Raw genomic sequence first — 16630 nt, 5'->3', positions numbered from 1 at the left:
TAGAAGTAAGTGAAAAAGCAGAATAAAAACACAGATACAGATAAGGATGCAGCATGCATAATCTTAAATACAAAGCAAAATATATAGCTATATAGACATTTATTTTTTTCTTTTGGTGCCAGTCTTTGAGCCTTTACAAAGCCATTTGCATGTCTTAGAAAATGAATGAAAGAAAACAAAAGAAACAATGAAATAAAATAATACTAAGATCAGTCCATTTTGTGTTTTGTTCCACTATTGAAGTACATTCTAATTGGGAAGATAAAGATTTTTATTGATAAAATGTGTGAGAAGATTAAGATATAACATATCTTTTAGAAAGCCAATACTAAAGTTATATGAGGTATATGTAAGAAAATTGGATGTTTTTTAGGGGTTAATGAATATGGTGCTTGGCTCCTTTATCACCCCCTAAAAAGAGAATTTAATAAACACTTACGTGCTTATTTATTACCATATGGTAATCTTGGCCTTACCTAAGTTTTGTTTTCAAAAATACTTTGAGTAAGATCTTGTTATAACTCAAATAAATAATAATTCTTACGTGAAGGTTCTTCAGGTTCTTAAAGTCTCCATCTTTGATTTCAGTTATCTTGTTGTTTTGCAGGTCCAGCAGTGCAGTGTCAGGGGGAAGATCTTTTGGCACTTTTTCCAGACCTAGCATGAGAGTAAAAGCAATGTGCACTCAGTGAAAAAGGACACATGACTACAGAATCACAAAGGATGGTTTACAGAGAAATCAATGTTTCAATGATAGTTTTACTGCTACCATATTTTTCTTCTAGGAATTATATCAACTGTAGTTTAAAATATCTGTTCTATCTTTTCCAACGAAGTCAAATGATTTTTTAAAAAATCATAAACAGGTATATTATTTACCCCATGTAATTACTCTTCTGCATAATAGGAAAATTAATATTTTGTAAGGTGTGGTTCAAATGTCTCAGTACACAGTGTGTTTTACCTCATTGTTCTTGTTTTAGAAAATCATTCCTTTGATAAGTGTTAAGTGGGAGTGATTTGTAAACCTGTATCTTTCTACATAGATATCCTTTCAGTAGAGCAGAGCTTTAGCCAAATCATCAAAGATCCTTTTGATAAACCTAACGCTGTCACAGATCTACATATAAAATTAAAATTATGTGAATATGCAATCACGCTGTTGTGTCAAAAACTTGAAAATTTATCCAAACTTTTAGGAGAATGGCTCTTTCAGTTTTAATTGGAATGTTAAAACTATCAATTTTATGACCAATAGATATGTAGCTAATCAGAATAAAATGAACAAAATTTGTTAATATAACTTCTCTAAAATTTATTATATGAGGGCTTCCCTGGTGGCGCAGTGGTTGAGAGTTCGCCTGCCAATGCAGGGGACACAGGTTTGTGCCCCGGTCAGGGAAGATCCCACATGCTGCAGAGCGGCTAGGCCCGTGAGCCATGGCCCCTGAGCCTGTGCGTCAGGAGCCTTGCTCCGCAACGGGAGAGGCCACGACAGTGAGAGGCCCGCATACGGCAAAAAAAAAAAAAAAAAAAAAATTATTATATGAAGCATTACTTTTGGACTTTAAATTTAGATCTAAATAGCTGAGTTATTTTTTTTAGTTTATAAATGTAAACACATTGAAAAACCAAATGCTCTATGGCATTAAAAAAAGACATTTCAATAGTCATTCAACTAGATGTATAAGGATCAACTGCTTTTATTCAAAAGGTATGGCATTTAAAATAAATTATCGGGCTTCCCTGGTGGCACAGTGGTTGAGAGTCTGCCTGCCGATGCAGGGGACGCGGGTTCGTGCCCCGGTCCAGGAAGATCCCACATGCCGCGGAGCGGCTGGGCCAGTGAGCCATGGCCTCTGAGCCTGCGCATCCAAAGCCTCTGCTCCGCAACGGGAGAGGCCACAACAGTGAGAAGCCCGCGTATCGCAAAAAAAAAAAAAAAATTATCGTTATGAATGTTAACGAAGAAAATATTAAATTATATAGCCTTTTTCCTTTCTTTCTTCCATTGGCTTTGTTCCATATTGATGTAAGCAAAATTTTGATATTTTATTAACTCAAATTCCTATGGTCATTTTCATATTTTAAGATTGCATAACGTAAATCAAAAACGCTTTTCAACCTCTCCATCATATCTTAGACTTAAAGTGCTGAAGATCATTCTTTCAATTCATTCAATAACATCTTATTGAATACCTTTTAGACACCATTAATTTATTAGGCTCTGGGGATATAGCAGGAACAAAACAGAAATTGCCCACATCCTCATGGAAAAAAGGGTTCAATCTACAGTTTTCAATTAAAAGGAAAATTGAAACAGGGTATATAATAACTGCTATGTTGTGAAGATATCTTTTCAATTTTCAATCTTATGTAAGCATACAGGTAAATTATCATGGTAACCATATTCCTATCTTCATATTGCCATGAAAATTACAGAAAATGTATCTGAAATACCAACTTCTGATTTCTTTCCCCCCCAAATTTTTTTGTTCACATTATCACTGTTCTGTTGATAATGGCAAAAAGTCTAGTTCCCAATTTAGTGATCAGCTATGGTTATAAATTTGAATATCAAAGTGCAGGTAATTCTGCACATGCATAAATATATTCCAAGAACTCACTACAGAAATAGTTCACAGAGAAATAACAAAAATGAAGTGTTTTCAGCGATGAACAGCAAACCACCAGAACAGCTACTTTGTAGGAGGATTTAACTGCACTATACACTCATGATCACTGCCATTTACAGAAATGTCAGTTTGCTAATTTCATGCAATTAAGAGTAGTAAACTTCTGCCAAATCTTTGATAATTAGTGTTCTTCAACGCAGAAAAGGCACATTTCCTTTCATTTGGCGAAAAATTACTGCCTACATTTCATCATTGCTTCGTGGGCTTCTTTGTCAAAGTCTTAATTCCCACTTATGCTTAGTTTTATACATTGTTGAACTTATATTATAGTGGCCCCCTTAACAATTGTTCAATGCCAAAGTGAAGATACATTTCAGATGTGAAGAGAAAATGATATATCTGGATGGCTGACAATTTTGATTATGTCATCCTAGAATTTTATAGTAATAGGAACTGCTTGGGGTGAATTATTTACATCTTTTCCCTGAAGATTTAGCATAAAAAAAACCAGGCTTGTGGTTTCTGCAGCTTAGTTCTTAGAGAGTTGTTATAATGATTAAAATCATAATCCTACAATCTTCTCTGAATTACTAGAAAATTCATATTCATTTGAGGGACTTCACATATCAGCACTTTATTATTAAAACTTTATTTAGCTTTAAATTTATAAAAAAATTGAAAATATGTTATCTCATTTACCTCACAGCAATCCAATGAGACAGGTAAGGCAGTAGGATAATATCATTTTTTCAGATGATTTTTAGAAAAAGTTCAGTGACATGAACAAGCTCATGTAGCTAGGAGTGACAAAATGCAGATGAAAAGCCTAATCTCCTGGCTTCCAACAGGATATATTTGTTTCCTATCATACTTATTTGTATCCCCAAGAAGAATTATTCTGACATCAGACCCAATAACATGCTATACATTTAAGGGCTAGACAAGGTATTGGGGTATTAACTAGCTCACTCAAAAAGTATAGGCAGAATACAAAGGGGAAATTATCCTAGCTATGAGTTCTTAGAATGTCACAAAGGGAAGGACCATTGAGTATCAGCTAATCTATGGTTTCCAAATTCTGATCAGGTAGACTCTATGATGAGGTTCTTATCAGTCTATATCATAATCAGAAAACTATGAGGGCAATTTGGTTAGTTTTAATGTAAATTATTAGACACACATACACATGTACACACACACATTTCTGAGACTAGCTCCTGCCTCCATTTTAAATATACCTTCTTTAAAAAAATGATTGTGATAGCAGATGTCAGGTTGTTGTTATTTTCTTGGATTTGGTTCTGACCTTCATAAGAAAGTAACTTGTTCAACATTCAAAAAATTTTACTTGTCCCAGAAATCAGTAACTTTCAAGCCAGTCTAATACTGTCTTTTCATAGGTAAAGAAACAGAAACCCAATGAAGTTAAGTGGCTTCTCCACAGTGCCTCATGGCTAAACTAAACCAAGAACAAGATGCATGAGTCCTCACTCTAGAACTACCTGATATGCCATGGATGCATGGAAACGATGTACATATTTTTAAAAGATGCTGATCTACACTGTCCCCTGAACATACTGTGCTTATTCCCAGCTACTCATTTTGTTCATATAATTTGTTTTATGGAATACTCCACCCACTCATTTTCTTCCACTTCCGTTCTAACAGTCCTTTAAAGTGTACCCACTATCCCAACCCCCCTCTATAATATTTGTCATAACCACTCCAGAAAACAAACTCCTCCAAAATTCTGATCTATCAACTTATTATGTATTATACCACATTTTAGTTTTCTTTCTTTTCTGTAAGTTCTGGGTAAGTAAGGACAAATGACTATTTTTCATGAGAGCTTTGATCTTACTGCCCTATGTACAGAAATAAATTTTTGACTGATTAGTTTTAAAATCATAGTGTATTCTGCTGTCCCATTGTGAAAAGTTCATGGCCATGGCTTCAAGATCTTTTCTGCTATGTTTTGTTACAACCATCTCTTCACATCCTTCTTTCATAAAGGTACATATTCTCATAGTAAATCTCCCAAATTATTAGGATGCAACTGGCTCAGAATTCAACAAGCTAGTCTATAAAATAATTCCCTACTATAGTGCATAGCAGCGTCCCAACTCCTGGTACCTGTAATTATTATCAATAATGAGAAGAGAGGGTAAAACTCTATCTTGCTGATTATTAGTCTGTAAGTCTGTGACAAATGATTGTTTTTTTTATTTTCTGTACAATACAATTATAATGCATATTATCCTGAAAGCTGCAATCTATTTTTCAGTTGTTATCACACACAGATTTTTCACCTAACGCACTTGATTCTGAGTTGGTTTTTCTTGTCAGTCATTTTGTGGGCTTGTTATAGTCATCATTTTTCCCATGAAGTTCAAGACCTTTGGACAACTCGTCTACCAAGCCCCCCACCTTTGCATGATAACTCCTCAGTTTAGTAGGCACATATTCCCAAAAAACAATTAGACCCCCCCAAAAAGCTGTTCACGGTCAATTTAACCCTAGTTCAATTATGGCAAATCCTACAGGCTTGCAAATCTGTAAAGTATCAGTCTTTGTTTATATTAGGATATTCTTTCCTTTCTTTCCCTCCCTCCCTCCCTCCCTCCCTTCCTTCCTCCCTTTTTTCCTCCCTCCCTTCCTCCCTCCCATCCTTTCTGCCTTCCTTGGCATTAATTATATCTCCCATCTTACATGTTCTTATTCAATACACACTTGTCCAACCCCATCAAAAGATGGAGTCAAATTCCTGTCCCTTCAAATGTGGCATGGCCTTATGATGTCTCTCTGACCTAATGGAACGTGGTGAAGGTGACAGAGCATGACTTCCGGAGCTAGGTCAGAAAAGGTTGTTCAGCTGCTACCCAATTCTTCTGGGATGCTCGCTCTGGGGGCATCGAGGGGTCACGTAAGAAGTCTTTCTACACTGAGACCACTATGCTGGAGAGGCCATGTGAGACACTCCAGATGACAGAAGAGCTGAGCTCCTAGGCAACAGCAGAACACACTGCCAGTCATGAGAGTGAGCTGTCTTAGGTCCAGTCTGGGCCATCCTCCCCATGGCTATGGCCTCAGCCAACACCTGACTACAAATGCATGAGAGACCCCAAGTGAGAGCAGCCCTTCTAAGCCCTGCTCAAATTCCCTGTAGCTTAAATCATGAGCAAAATAAAATGATTTTTTAAGTCACTAAGTTTTGAGGTAATATTTATTCAGCAATAGTAACAGGAAAAAAGTGGTTTCCTAAATTTAATTATTTTTCAATGAGCATTCTTTAATATAATTCTAAATCTCCCATCAAAATGCAATTATTTTCAAGGCTAGACTGAATTATTTAGTTGCTCTTCCAAATTCAGTAAAGGAAATTTTATCTTCTTTAAAATAGGGTTATTAATTAAAGTAAATAAAACTCTATTTAAGACATTACCAGAAAGTCATTTCTGAAATAAAGGCTAATAAGAATTGTACTTTTTTTTTCTAGTTGTCTCAGTGATGAATGGTATTGTTGTGCTAGCAAATTTCATCAATCTGGTAAACATCATGTTGGACAAAGGCCAGGTCGTCCTAAAACATCATGCCTTTTTTTTGTTGTTTTCTGCCCTGTGGCAGGGGTCCAAACTCCAAGATTTATTCTTGTTGATTTCCAAAATGTTTTTATATTTCTGTCTTCAATTTAATAATTAGGTCAATGGTGATACACTTTAGTTTTGGCATATGATCAAAATAATATGTAGGAGTCCCAGCTCCATCAAAAACCATTTCTTCCAAAGGCAGGAATGTTTCCCTCTTTTCCTCTTAAAAAATAGCAATTCGACTCTGATGGCAGTTGGATTCAGAAATAATAGATCATCATTTTAATTCGATTCTCTTTCCAAATAACTTAAGGAAGGTTTAAGCTTCCTGGTTCTATAGTCATCCTCAAAAAGAATAAGAAAGGATACGCTACAGTTCCATGACTCCTAATTTCCAGTCAGCCATGTTCCACCCTGTTTCCAACTAGAGAGAATCAAGAATATTGTAGAAATATGCACTCATTCAAGCACTAAGCCATGCATATGTTAATTTATTCACTTATCAAGCATTTATTGATGTTTGAGAACCTACCAAGTGTAAGGCATTTTTTGGAGTGGAAGACCAAAAGATAAATTATCACCATGCTCTTCTTCTGGTAGAGAAAGTAAATATTTAAATAAGTAATTAAAGATAATGAATAATTATTATCTATGTACATATAATTGATTACTGCAGAATCATCAAAGCAAATATAGATTACAGTGAAAGCACAGAAGTAGACAAGCTTCAGAATTTGCCTCAAAACCATCTTCAGACTGAGTCAAGGGTTAATTAAATCTTGAGTGTTACAGTGTAGCTGCTACAGGGCTTCTTCCTTTTGTTAAGACTAGATTGCAAACTGGGTTAATTCTTCTTTATCCTTATTTTCAAGGAAATATATAATTTTCTTGCTACTCTTTTGAAGGAGAAAACTTAAGATTAGAGGGTCTCCTGCATTTCCTCTTTCATCCAGGAAATTGATATTCTGACTAACCTATTCCCATCCTGTCCTCTGGAGCCAGAAATGATCTTCCAGAGGAGAATGCATCGCAGCTGCAGTCTAACCAAATGCCTTGATCCCACCCAGCTGCCTCTTTCTCCCTCCTGGGACTAAGAAGGAAACCAGGGAAATGTCAGTTGTCAGTCAGGTCAAGGAGACAGATGCTTCCTTTGGTCTTCTCTGACCCCTCTCTTCCTCCTTCTCACCTTTAGCCCCTTGAGTCAGGGCTTTGGTTATCTGGATCACACCTGAGCATTCCTCTTGCTGCATCTGAGATCTGTCATACTCTATCCCTACCCAAAACTATTTTAGGCAACCCATGGGCATGCTCTGTGCACAGCCTCCTTCTTGCACCACATCTTAGAGATACCCTTTTGATGCATCTGAAACTCTGAATGAGAGTCACCCCACATCCCTGCTGCTGTAAAGCTAGATATAAACAATGAAAGCAACTAAGCTTCCAGCATTCTCTGCCCCTCTACAAATAGTCCTAATTTATTCTTCTAGGATGATTTCATGGAAGAAGTCTAATGGTTCATTTACTTCATGCATGAGATTTGCTTCTGGAAAACCAGTTTCCCCAAACAAGAGACAAGCTCTGGCATCTATGTCCCAAGTGGTGACCACTAACAAAATTTCTACCTATTGAGGGAAAATGATTAAAAAGAAGAAAACTAACTTTATGCAATTTAAAGGGTTGCACATTTTCCTGAGATTTTTAAAAAGTAAAACATCCTTTGCATTATGAGGTACATTTTAGGGACCATTAGTTATTTACAACGCTTTTGCTTGGCAAAATAAAATGTTTCATCTTCTGGCATCATGTCTAGAGGGCTAACTATGCAGGCTATGAATCATCTGTGACTATTAAATAGCCAAAAGCTTTATTGTTCTCTCTACTCAACCAAACCAATTTTGTTCAAAGGAATAGTATTTGGAGAATACTATTTTGATAATTATACAATTTTCTAATTTTTATCTATTTTGTGATGTGGCCTTCTTTGGGGGGAGGGGAGAGAAGGTGCTATTTGTATCCAGCTTGACAAGCCATATACTTAGTGTTTCTCAATTTCACATAAAAATAAAGAACATCATGAGAAATAACTTCGTGTTATTAGCTGACTTTGTCTGAAATGGTCAACTGAACATAACAGTTACTATGAAAAATGTTTTTATAAATATTTTCTATTCTTACCTAATAAGGTAAGAGATATTCCCATTTATCCAGTGAGGAAACAGGTTTTGAAAGTTTCAAAGTTACAGGTAATAAATGGTAACTCAGGACTTGAGTTCAGAGGTGTTGAACTGCATGACCCAAGATCTTTCCACTATTAAATATTTTTAAGGCTATTTCAATTCTTTTGAAAGTTGTTTATAAGAAATATATCAATAAATATTCCTTTAATTTGGAAGAATAGTTAAAAAACAATACTTATGCTTATTTCACCTGGCAGGGCTGATGTGCCTTTAATAAATGAGATGAAGGTCGGTACCAAACAATGCTTCTTGGTGACACTTGATCCACAGATGAATGGCTGAGCCAAAGAGTACATAAGTAAGGGAACTGTCTTCCTTTAAGATACTAAGTACATAAAACAAAGCATCCAATCACAGGATTAATATTAGGGCATTCAGACAAGAATGAGTAACATTGTGGGATTATTATTTTAAGGAAACCCATAGCGTTCTGAATTTGCTAATCCTACGTTGACTTTTATATTGTTATTTTTATAAATGCTATAATTATGAGTGGATTTTTTATGTCTTAAGAGGATAGATAAAGAAAGACAAGAAGATATGGGTCTCATAAAATTCTGGTTCAAATTACAAGTTAAATTACAAGATCAGCCAAATAATTTGGCCAATATCAATGGAGAATTCATTACTTTCTTAGACTGGCTAAAATATGTGTTTACTTTTTCAATCCCCCATGCTCTAGAAAAACATATTATAATGCTATTCTGATAAGTTGGAACTAGGGACTAAAACAGTCAATGGATCTTCTTGAACACCTCAAGTTTCCCATGGACTGATTATTCAATTTTAATTTCACAGTTTTTATATCTCAGGTTTGAAAGAACTGTTTAAAATTTTGATGCTGTTTAACTTTGTCAGAAATACTTCTTACTGGCAAAAATAGTCAGACATTTGAATAAGACATGTTTGCTTATATTAAACATTATGTAGATAATAAGATGACAAAGCTCTATTGTCCTTCAACACTAAAGCTCCGCTCTGCTCATTAAAAGCTCTAGCAAGAATAATCCTTAAGAAAATACTAGTCCTTGGTATAAATAGGCATTCACATTTCTCTCCCCAAAGTGCATTGCATTTTTTCTTTGCTGTAATAATTCAAGCTTCATGTTCAGATTACTAGAGAACTTAAAACAAAAAATAAAATAAACTGCATTGCCTTTACTATGAATGAGGTTGCCCGTTTCCCCTTCTCTGCTTTTTCCTATGCTTCTTTCATCTTTTACTCCACATAATCATCATATAGAAAAAATGTATGGAGGCTCTACTATGGGTCAGGTACCTTACACAGATAATCGAATCTCTAAGACTGACTGTGATTTCTCTACAGATGAAAATGTCAAGGCTCTGAACAGCTTGCTGTGATCATAAAGGGAGCAGAGGCTATGCAGTAGTTGAAAATGAGAATACAGTGTTTTCTTTAAAGGCAGTGGATTGCTTTTCCTTTTAAAAAAAGTATTTTCTGTTTCAGAAATATCTGACTGATTTTTTGGACAATATATTTAAATATGCACATGTGAAAAAAAAAATAAAAGTAACTTGGTTGAGGCCATTGCTCATTGGAACTCAGTACTCCCCTTTAAACATGGTTCCCCAAAACGAATCATTATTACAATCTTAGCTACTACTTCTGTATACAAGATCAGTAAGCCCAAAGGAATGATGTACACTCTGGGCTCTTAGAGAAAAAGATAACTTGGAAAATGTTCTCATCTGAAAACAACACAAAATAAACAAAGCAAAACAATAACAAGGACAACCAAAAAACTGTATCATGAGACATCCACATCAGTGAACTTGATGTTCCCTAAGGCTACATTTTTCTGTTTAGTTTTGAGCAATAGGCTTGGGAGTTTTTTTGTGATAGACAATTAGAAAACTGTCCCAATGCTTTAATTAGAGTCAAGCTTTATGAGTTATTTATCATGAAAGCAAAGTAAAACCATATTTTTGGAAGAATAAAACTTCAGTGAAGTGACTGGACAAGGCTTCCTTAAAAATATCAACTCTTTATTGTTGATAATATGTGTAGTGGGGGTAGTTATGGATCCTTTTAAACTTGTTCTCAGGCAAAGTGAGATTCAATTTGCATCACATTTCTTAGGAACTCGGCCATTTTTGCAATATTTGAAGAACTTTACCACTAGTATATCCATCATAGGGTGACTCCCTTCTTCAGATATTTTTAACACCATTATTTTCCTGTCTAAACCAGTAATGGAGGTACTCTCTAGATGCCATAAAAGTTTCTGTAGAATTTGCTAGTAATATAATTCCCCTTGTCTCTAATACACAATTCAAAAAAGGAATAACCACCACCAGTAGAATATCAGACCCACAAGAACTAGGACCATATTTGTCTTCCTCATCCCTTTCTCCCCAGGGCCCAGAACAGATCTGACCCGTTATGGGATCTCAATATATTTTCTGAGTTAATGAGTCAATTAATTAATCTAGTGGAAGTATCCTGGAGCCTTTATTTACACGTTTTATTTGGGTTTAAATGGCGACACAGTACATGCCAGCATGAAAGAATCTATCTCAAAGTGTTTGTTTTTCAGTTGTCACTATTTAACATGTTTTACATTTTCCTGGGTTCCTATATGTAGTTTATTCCAATTCTAGGAGTTAGTAGCAAATTTTCCTGCAAAATACTCCTAGAAAGCATATTCTGAATAAATATAGGATTTCAAAAGTAAGTGCTCTACAAAGCTATGGGGTTTATTCTATAAGGAAATGCACCATGGCAGAATCATTCTTTGCGGATTTTTTTTTTTTCTTTCCAGTAAGAAAAATGAACCAAAAAAAAAAAAGAGGAATGTGAATCAGCTGCCATGTAAACTAAATTCATTCCCTTTTGGCCCATCTGCTGGGGCTTCGAACTTTCTGGAGATTTATCTTCTGAGTATATTGCTTTTGGAATTCCCAGGCCAAATTTTTCTTGAAAGCTAATAAATCAAACTGTATTTACAGTGTTAGGATAAAGATATATGCTTCACGATTATGTTGAATATCTATACCACAACTTCGTTATAAAGATTTCCTTTGAAACTTTCTAAAGAATATAAACAGCTAGATTACAAAACGCCAAAGGCAGAGGCAAAACTAAGACCCAGGGATTAAGGGAGTCTTTTGGTACTTGAAAGATAAATTTCTGTTCTAAAAGTTAACTTGTTTTGCTCTTGATAACGCTGCATACTTTACAATTTAGTAATGTTCAAACTTTTATCTGGGCTAAGCCAAGAGTGGAGAGATCACCCAGGTTTTCTTAATATCTAAGATTTCATGAGAGCAAATCATCAAATTAAAATAAGGTATCACCCTGGAATCATAGAACATATTATTTTGTTCAAAATTTTATTTTACAGAATGGGAGCCATGAAGCTCAGAAAGATGATTTTCTTTTTAAGTGACTCTTCCAAGATTGCAAAGTGATGGAGTCCTGACTTAGAAGAAAGTCCCCTAACTTCAAAGCTGTTTCTTTCTCTCCTGCTCTGCTTCCCTTACTTCTCATTAGGTGGCACTGTCTCTCACATTTGGAATTGCAGAAATTAAAACTGAGAATGCTAAACTCCCACAGAAGTCATTCCCATGAATTAAGCAGACAAGGTAGGTAAAGAGAGCCTGCACCCCACTCACCCAAATCAGAACACTGGACAACTCGAAGATGGCATTGACAGCGGAAGGGGCACACTGGCACCTGAGGCTCTAATTCAGGAACTTCGTGAAAGCCGTCGTCCGGGCCTATCCCAGAAGCCTCATCTTCCAGCATAAAGTCAAATAAGCCTTTCTGCTGAAACGGTCCAGCCCAGGAAACTTGTGCGAGCAAGAGGAAGATGAAAGTCGCCTTCATGATTTATCTCATGTATTTTCACAACCAAGGAACCTAGGAAACAAATGAAAGGTTTAGAAGAGTAGCCTTGCCTAGTGTATGTGGTTACTCTTAAGTAACACCTGACAGTGGAATGAGCATAGAGAAAAGCATAAAAAGTAATATTTTATTTATTGTTAGGAGCAGAGCGTTAGAAATATATTTGGAAGGTAACAAGGTACATTAGAGACTAACTCGCACAGCTATTTACTTATGAAGAAAAATTTGAATAGTATTTAAATCTGCTTGGTTTAATTTGGGTCTGAATTAAGACCATGGGTTATATAGTCAAGCCACCTGCAAAACTGTTATGATGATAAACCACTTTGGAATTTTCAATGCTCACTCAACACAAGCCATGCCACAGTTAAATAAAGTTTTGTCTGTACACATGAGAGATCTCCAATTACTGCTTCAGAAATATCTCTGGAAGCCAATCTCATTTCTCCACCCCACTGTATTTATCTTGGTCCAGACCCTTCTCATCACTCCCTGAACAAGAGCTTCCAAATGGACTCAGCCTTGAATATTTCTTCTGCTCCAGGCCATCTTCCACTCTGCTGCCCAAGTCATCTTTTAAAAATTAAATTTCATTGTATTAATTTTCTACCGCAAACCCTTTGTTGACTTCTCACAGCTTGCCAATAAAGTCTACATCCCCTTTGTTGCATATAAGACCATACATAATTTGATACCAACTGATATTTCAAGCCATATTTCTCTCCATTTTCTCTCTACTCCCAGTCTCCACCTCAAACCTGACACTCAAAGCTAATCACCATTTAAAATACCTACCTTGTAAGAGTGTTGTAAAGACTAAATGAGATAATGGGTTTCCCTTGCGTATTCCCTGGCTCATTCAGGCAGGATGCTGCTTTCTCTTCTATGCTCCCAAAGCATGTTGCTTACCTCTTTTAAAGATCTTATCACATTATATTGTAATTTGTTTCACATGCTTGGCCTGCCCCCCCCCACTAGAAGATGTACTCCTTCAGGGCGTGTCTTAATCTTTGTTGTGTACCAGGGCCTTGCACAATATTTTGCACATAAATGACTCAATTGACCATCAATTTATTAACAATACACGTTATTCAATTTGTTCTAGGCAACCAACTAGTCTGATTTTTAAAAATATGACTATCTTTTTTCAATATCAAATTTCTAGCATAAGAAAGATATCAAATTGATAACCTCAACTTGGTATAAGCAAGATTCAGTTTTTAAAATAAATCTATTGGCTAGTTTCTCAAACTAATCATTTTTAATAAACTAATAAACATATATGGAAAATCCTATCTGATTTTTATATGACTTATATGTTATCTGATTTTACCAACAGGACTATTTTGTAAACAAATCGACAAACAGAAAGTATGATTTCGACAAATCCAGACAGTTTTTATCCATTCATTCAACAAGCCCTTATAGATATGTACATCTATGTTATTAAGTCGGTTGTTTAGCTGGCTGAAGTGAACTAAATGTATCTGAATAACAAAATCTTAATAAATCTGAATAACAAAAAGTAGTTGATCATGGGGGAACAGTCTATTTTTGAGTTCTTGTATTTTCAAATCCCACTGAAACTGCTCAAAGTATTCCCAGAACACATTGTAGATATTATCTTTAGTCTCATCATCTTTAATTGTACATTTATAAGGGTTCATATTAAAGTTGTACATTCATAATTAGAATTAGAGAATTATTTTCAGTCATTATCCAATTATAGCATATACAGAAAAGAAAAAGTCTTTGTATGCTCTAACCTTAATGTATCTTCTGGAAATGTTTGCCTAGATCTACTAGAGGGGAAACAAATGTTTTAAAATTTCTTACAATTTTATTCTTAGTTTGTATTTATTACTGACGCACATCTCAGGCAGCACGTATGCAATACAGAATAGTGACTTTTCATTTAAATAATACCATGAAGATTATTATTCACACTGCCCCTTTAAATTCAGTATCAGATTTCCTTTAGAAACCCATTCCCACTCAGTTACTGCATTGCCTTTTAAAGGAGACCCTATTGTTTTGGCAGTGTTCCCTTGGACTGGATCTAAGGGAGTGGTTTTCTGTCTGTTTCACATTAAAATGCAATGTTTATGGTTTACCACAAATTTGCTAGCCTTGCATATTTAATGTCTTACAATTTTTTAGAAAAATGAAGCAAACTAATTGCAGATTTAATAAATAGCAACGAGAATTAATGCAGATGTCACTTTCTGATCTTTCTCCAGAGCAGAAAATGCCTGGTTCACAAATCCAAAAAAAGGAAATGCTAAACATTAGCTCAGGAATATTATCATTTACACTTGTTTACTCTTGTTAAAATGGTACAAATTCTCTACACAGTATTCTTTTTGGTTGAAGCTGAACTCAGACAGCATTTAAGCTTCCATTACTTATCATTTGTGTGTGTGTGTGTGTGTGTGTGTGTGTGTGTGTGTGTGTGCATGCATTTTAACCCTGAATGTCCTGGGGAAGAATAATATGTGTCCAGGTACTTTATACAAAGTCCTCCATGAAATAACTTCTTTAAATTAGTGTCATAGTACTTAAAAACTCAGCATCTTAAAACAATTAATGTGGGCTGTTGATACTGATGATTTCTTTAATCATTTCCTTCCTTTCTTAATAAATCAGAAAAATAAACAAAAAAACCCCAGCAGTTGCCCATGTAGACAGCAAGGGGACTATTCTTGAGATGATATGCTATTAAAATTTCATTTCAACTGTTTTAAGTATTCTTAGAATGTATGCCTCTTTTTAAAATGCTAATTGCTAAGAATGTCACTACTTTACTAAAGCTCATTGCCATAATTTATGTGTTCTATCAAAAATAATAATTTCTGGTTTCTTAAACTACTTCATTTCATTATACCATTCAGATCAACATTTGTATGATGTCATTTAAGCCTTTGGTGTGATTTTCAAAGTCAAAATTTAACCCTCACGGGATAAGTGAAGCTGTAAATGCAGAGCAAATTAAATCCCCCAGCACTAGGTGAATTAAAACCTCAATAATAATAGAAATAAGTTAAAAATAAACAGTAAAAGCGGTATCCATCCATAAATAAAGGCTACTATAGGAGGCATTTGGTTCTTTTTCTGGCCAAAATAGCAATTTGAAGAAAAAGCCACAGGTATTTACATCACTGGGAGTCCATTTAACCAGTGGTCATCATGTTACTCTGTTTTGAAATTAGAAAGAAAAATAACCCACACTTTCATTTTATAGTGAATGTATCTTATAGTAAAATTTTATTTGCAGCGAACATTCTGGCAGGGTCTCTTCTTTACATTTAAGAAATTATGTAGCTAACTGTGAGATTATCTTAGTTCAGTCCTTAATAATCAGCATAAATATATTCAGTGTTTATTTTCACCTCTCTGGTGATAATTTCTATTATTTTCTAGTATACATTAGACTTCTATAAGTTATCACTAGAGTTCACTTCTCTGAGGTTTTAAAGTTCTTAAAATATACAAGAATTCAGGAGAAGAATAAATCCTTAAATATATAATCCAACTACGAATAATACGCCAGTCTAGAATACTTTTCTATAAACATTTCCCAAAGAGCTAAACATTTAATTAGCACAAATAAAAAATATATCAATAAAGATAGTCATGGTGTTAGGTTATAGTTTCTTAAGAAACATCTTTGCAAGAACAGAGAGAAAGAACTAAAGCAATGCATTCAACCATTTTACCAAATATTTACTTTCTGTTTTCAAGCAATACTTGTTTAAAATGCTGCATAAAGGTTACTAAAAGTTTAGCACACATTGTTTGCTTTTTTCCTCTTACCAAATAATCCCTTTTTTCTCAACTTGATCAAAGTTTTATTAGTCTGTAGCAGAGTTCAGGACAATTATTGAAAACCATACCTTTTAATCCGGGGATCTGCCACAGGAGCCCTCAAAGCTGAGATGTAATTACACTAAATATTCAGCCCAGGCAAAAGAGTTTGCAGGTGTGGAAAGGAGGAGGGGGCAGGTGCTGCTCTGTGACTGTCACTAGGTTGAAAACCTCCTGCTTCTACTCCATAGCACAGTTAAAAAATAAGGTTTCCCTCAATGAACACAACCCGGCTGACACCCACATTAGATCATATGGTAATGATATGTCTCTTGTATTGTAGCCAGAAATTTTATCGGCCTTTTTTTCTCCCCATTTAAATGCTTTATTCCTTTTTCATCTGCTTAAGATTCTAAACTTCTTCTGTAGTATAGCAGTGGAGCAACTTGACTTGGAATTTGTTTTACCGTGTAGATTCATTTCCCTAAAATTGTAACT

The 16630-nt window shown here is 35.1% G+C and overlaps 1 protein-coding gene across 3 annotated transcripts in view; it reads right to left on the bottom strand.

Moving 5' to 3' along the window:
- Window positions 1-16388, bottom strand: part of DCN (decorin) — a 36381-nt gene extending 19993 nt beyond the window's left edge. The window contains exons 1-3 of one of the 3 annotated variants that reach the window (XM_030856406.3): window positions 16222-16388; window positions 12097-12343; window positions 545-657 (exon numbers count right to left, since the gene is read on the bottom strand). In XM_030856406.3, coding sequence (XP_030712266.1) covers window positions 545-657; window positions 12097-12310 — 327 coding nt within the window. In that variant the 5' untranslated portion in view covers window positions 12311-12343; window positions 16222-16388. Of the gene's footprint in view, window positions 1-544; window positions 658-12096; window positions 12344-12625; window positions 12676-13123; window positions 13259-16221 lie in introns of those variants that run through there. The other 2 variants (XM_030856407.3, XM_070046415.1) reach the window with 2 other exon arrangements.
- Window positions 16389-16630: the final 242 nt, after the last annotated feature.

This window comes from Globicephala melas, chromosome 10, assembly GCF_963455315.2.
Source record: "Globicephala melas chromosome 10, mGloMel1.2, whole genome shotgun sequence".
Taxonomy (NCBI): domain Eukaryota; kingdom Metazoa; phylum Chordata; class Mammalia; order Artiodactyla; family Delphinidae; genus Globicephala; species Globicephala melas.
Note: the sequence above shows the minus strand (reverse complement) of the source record. Positions and strands in the feature narration are given on the sequence as shown.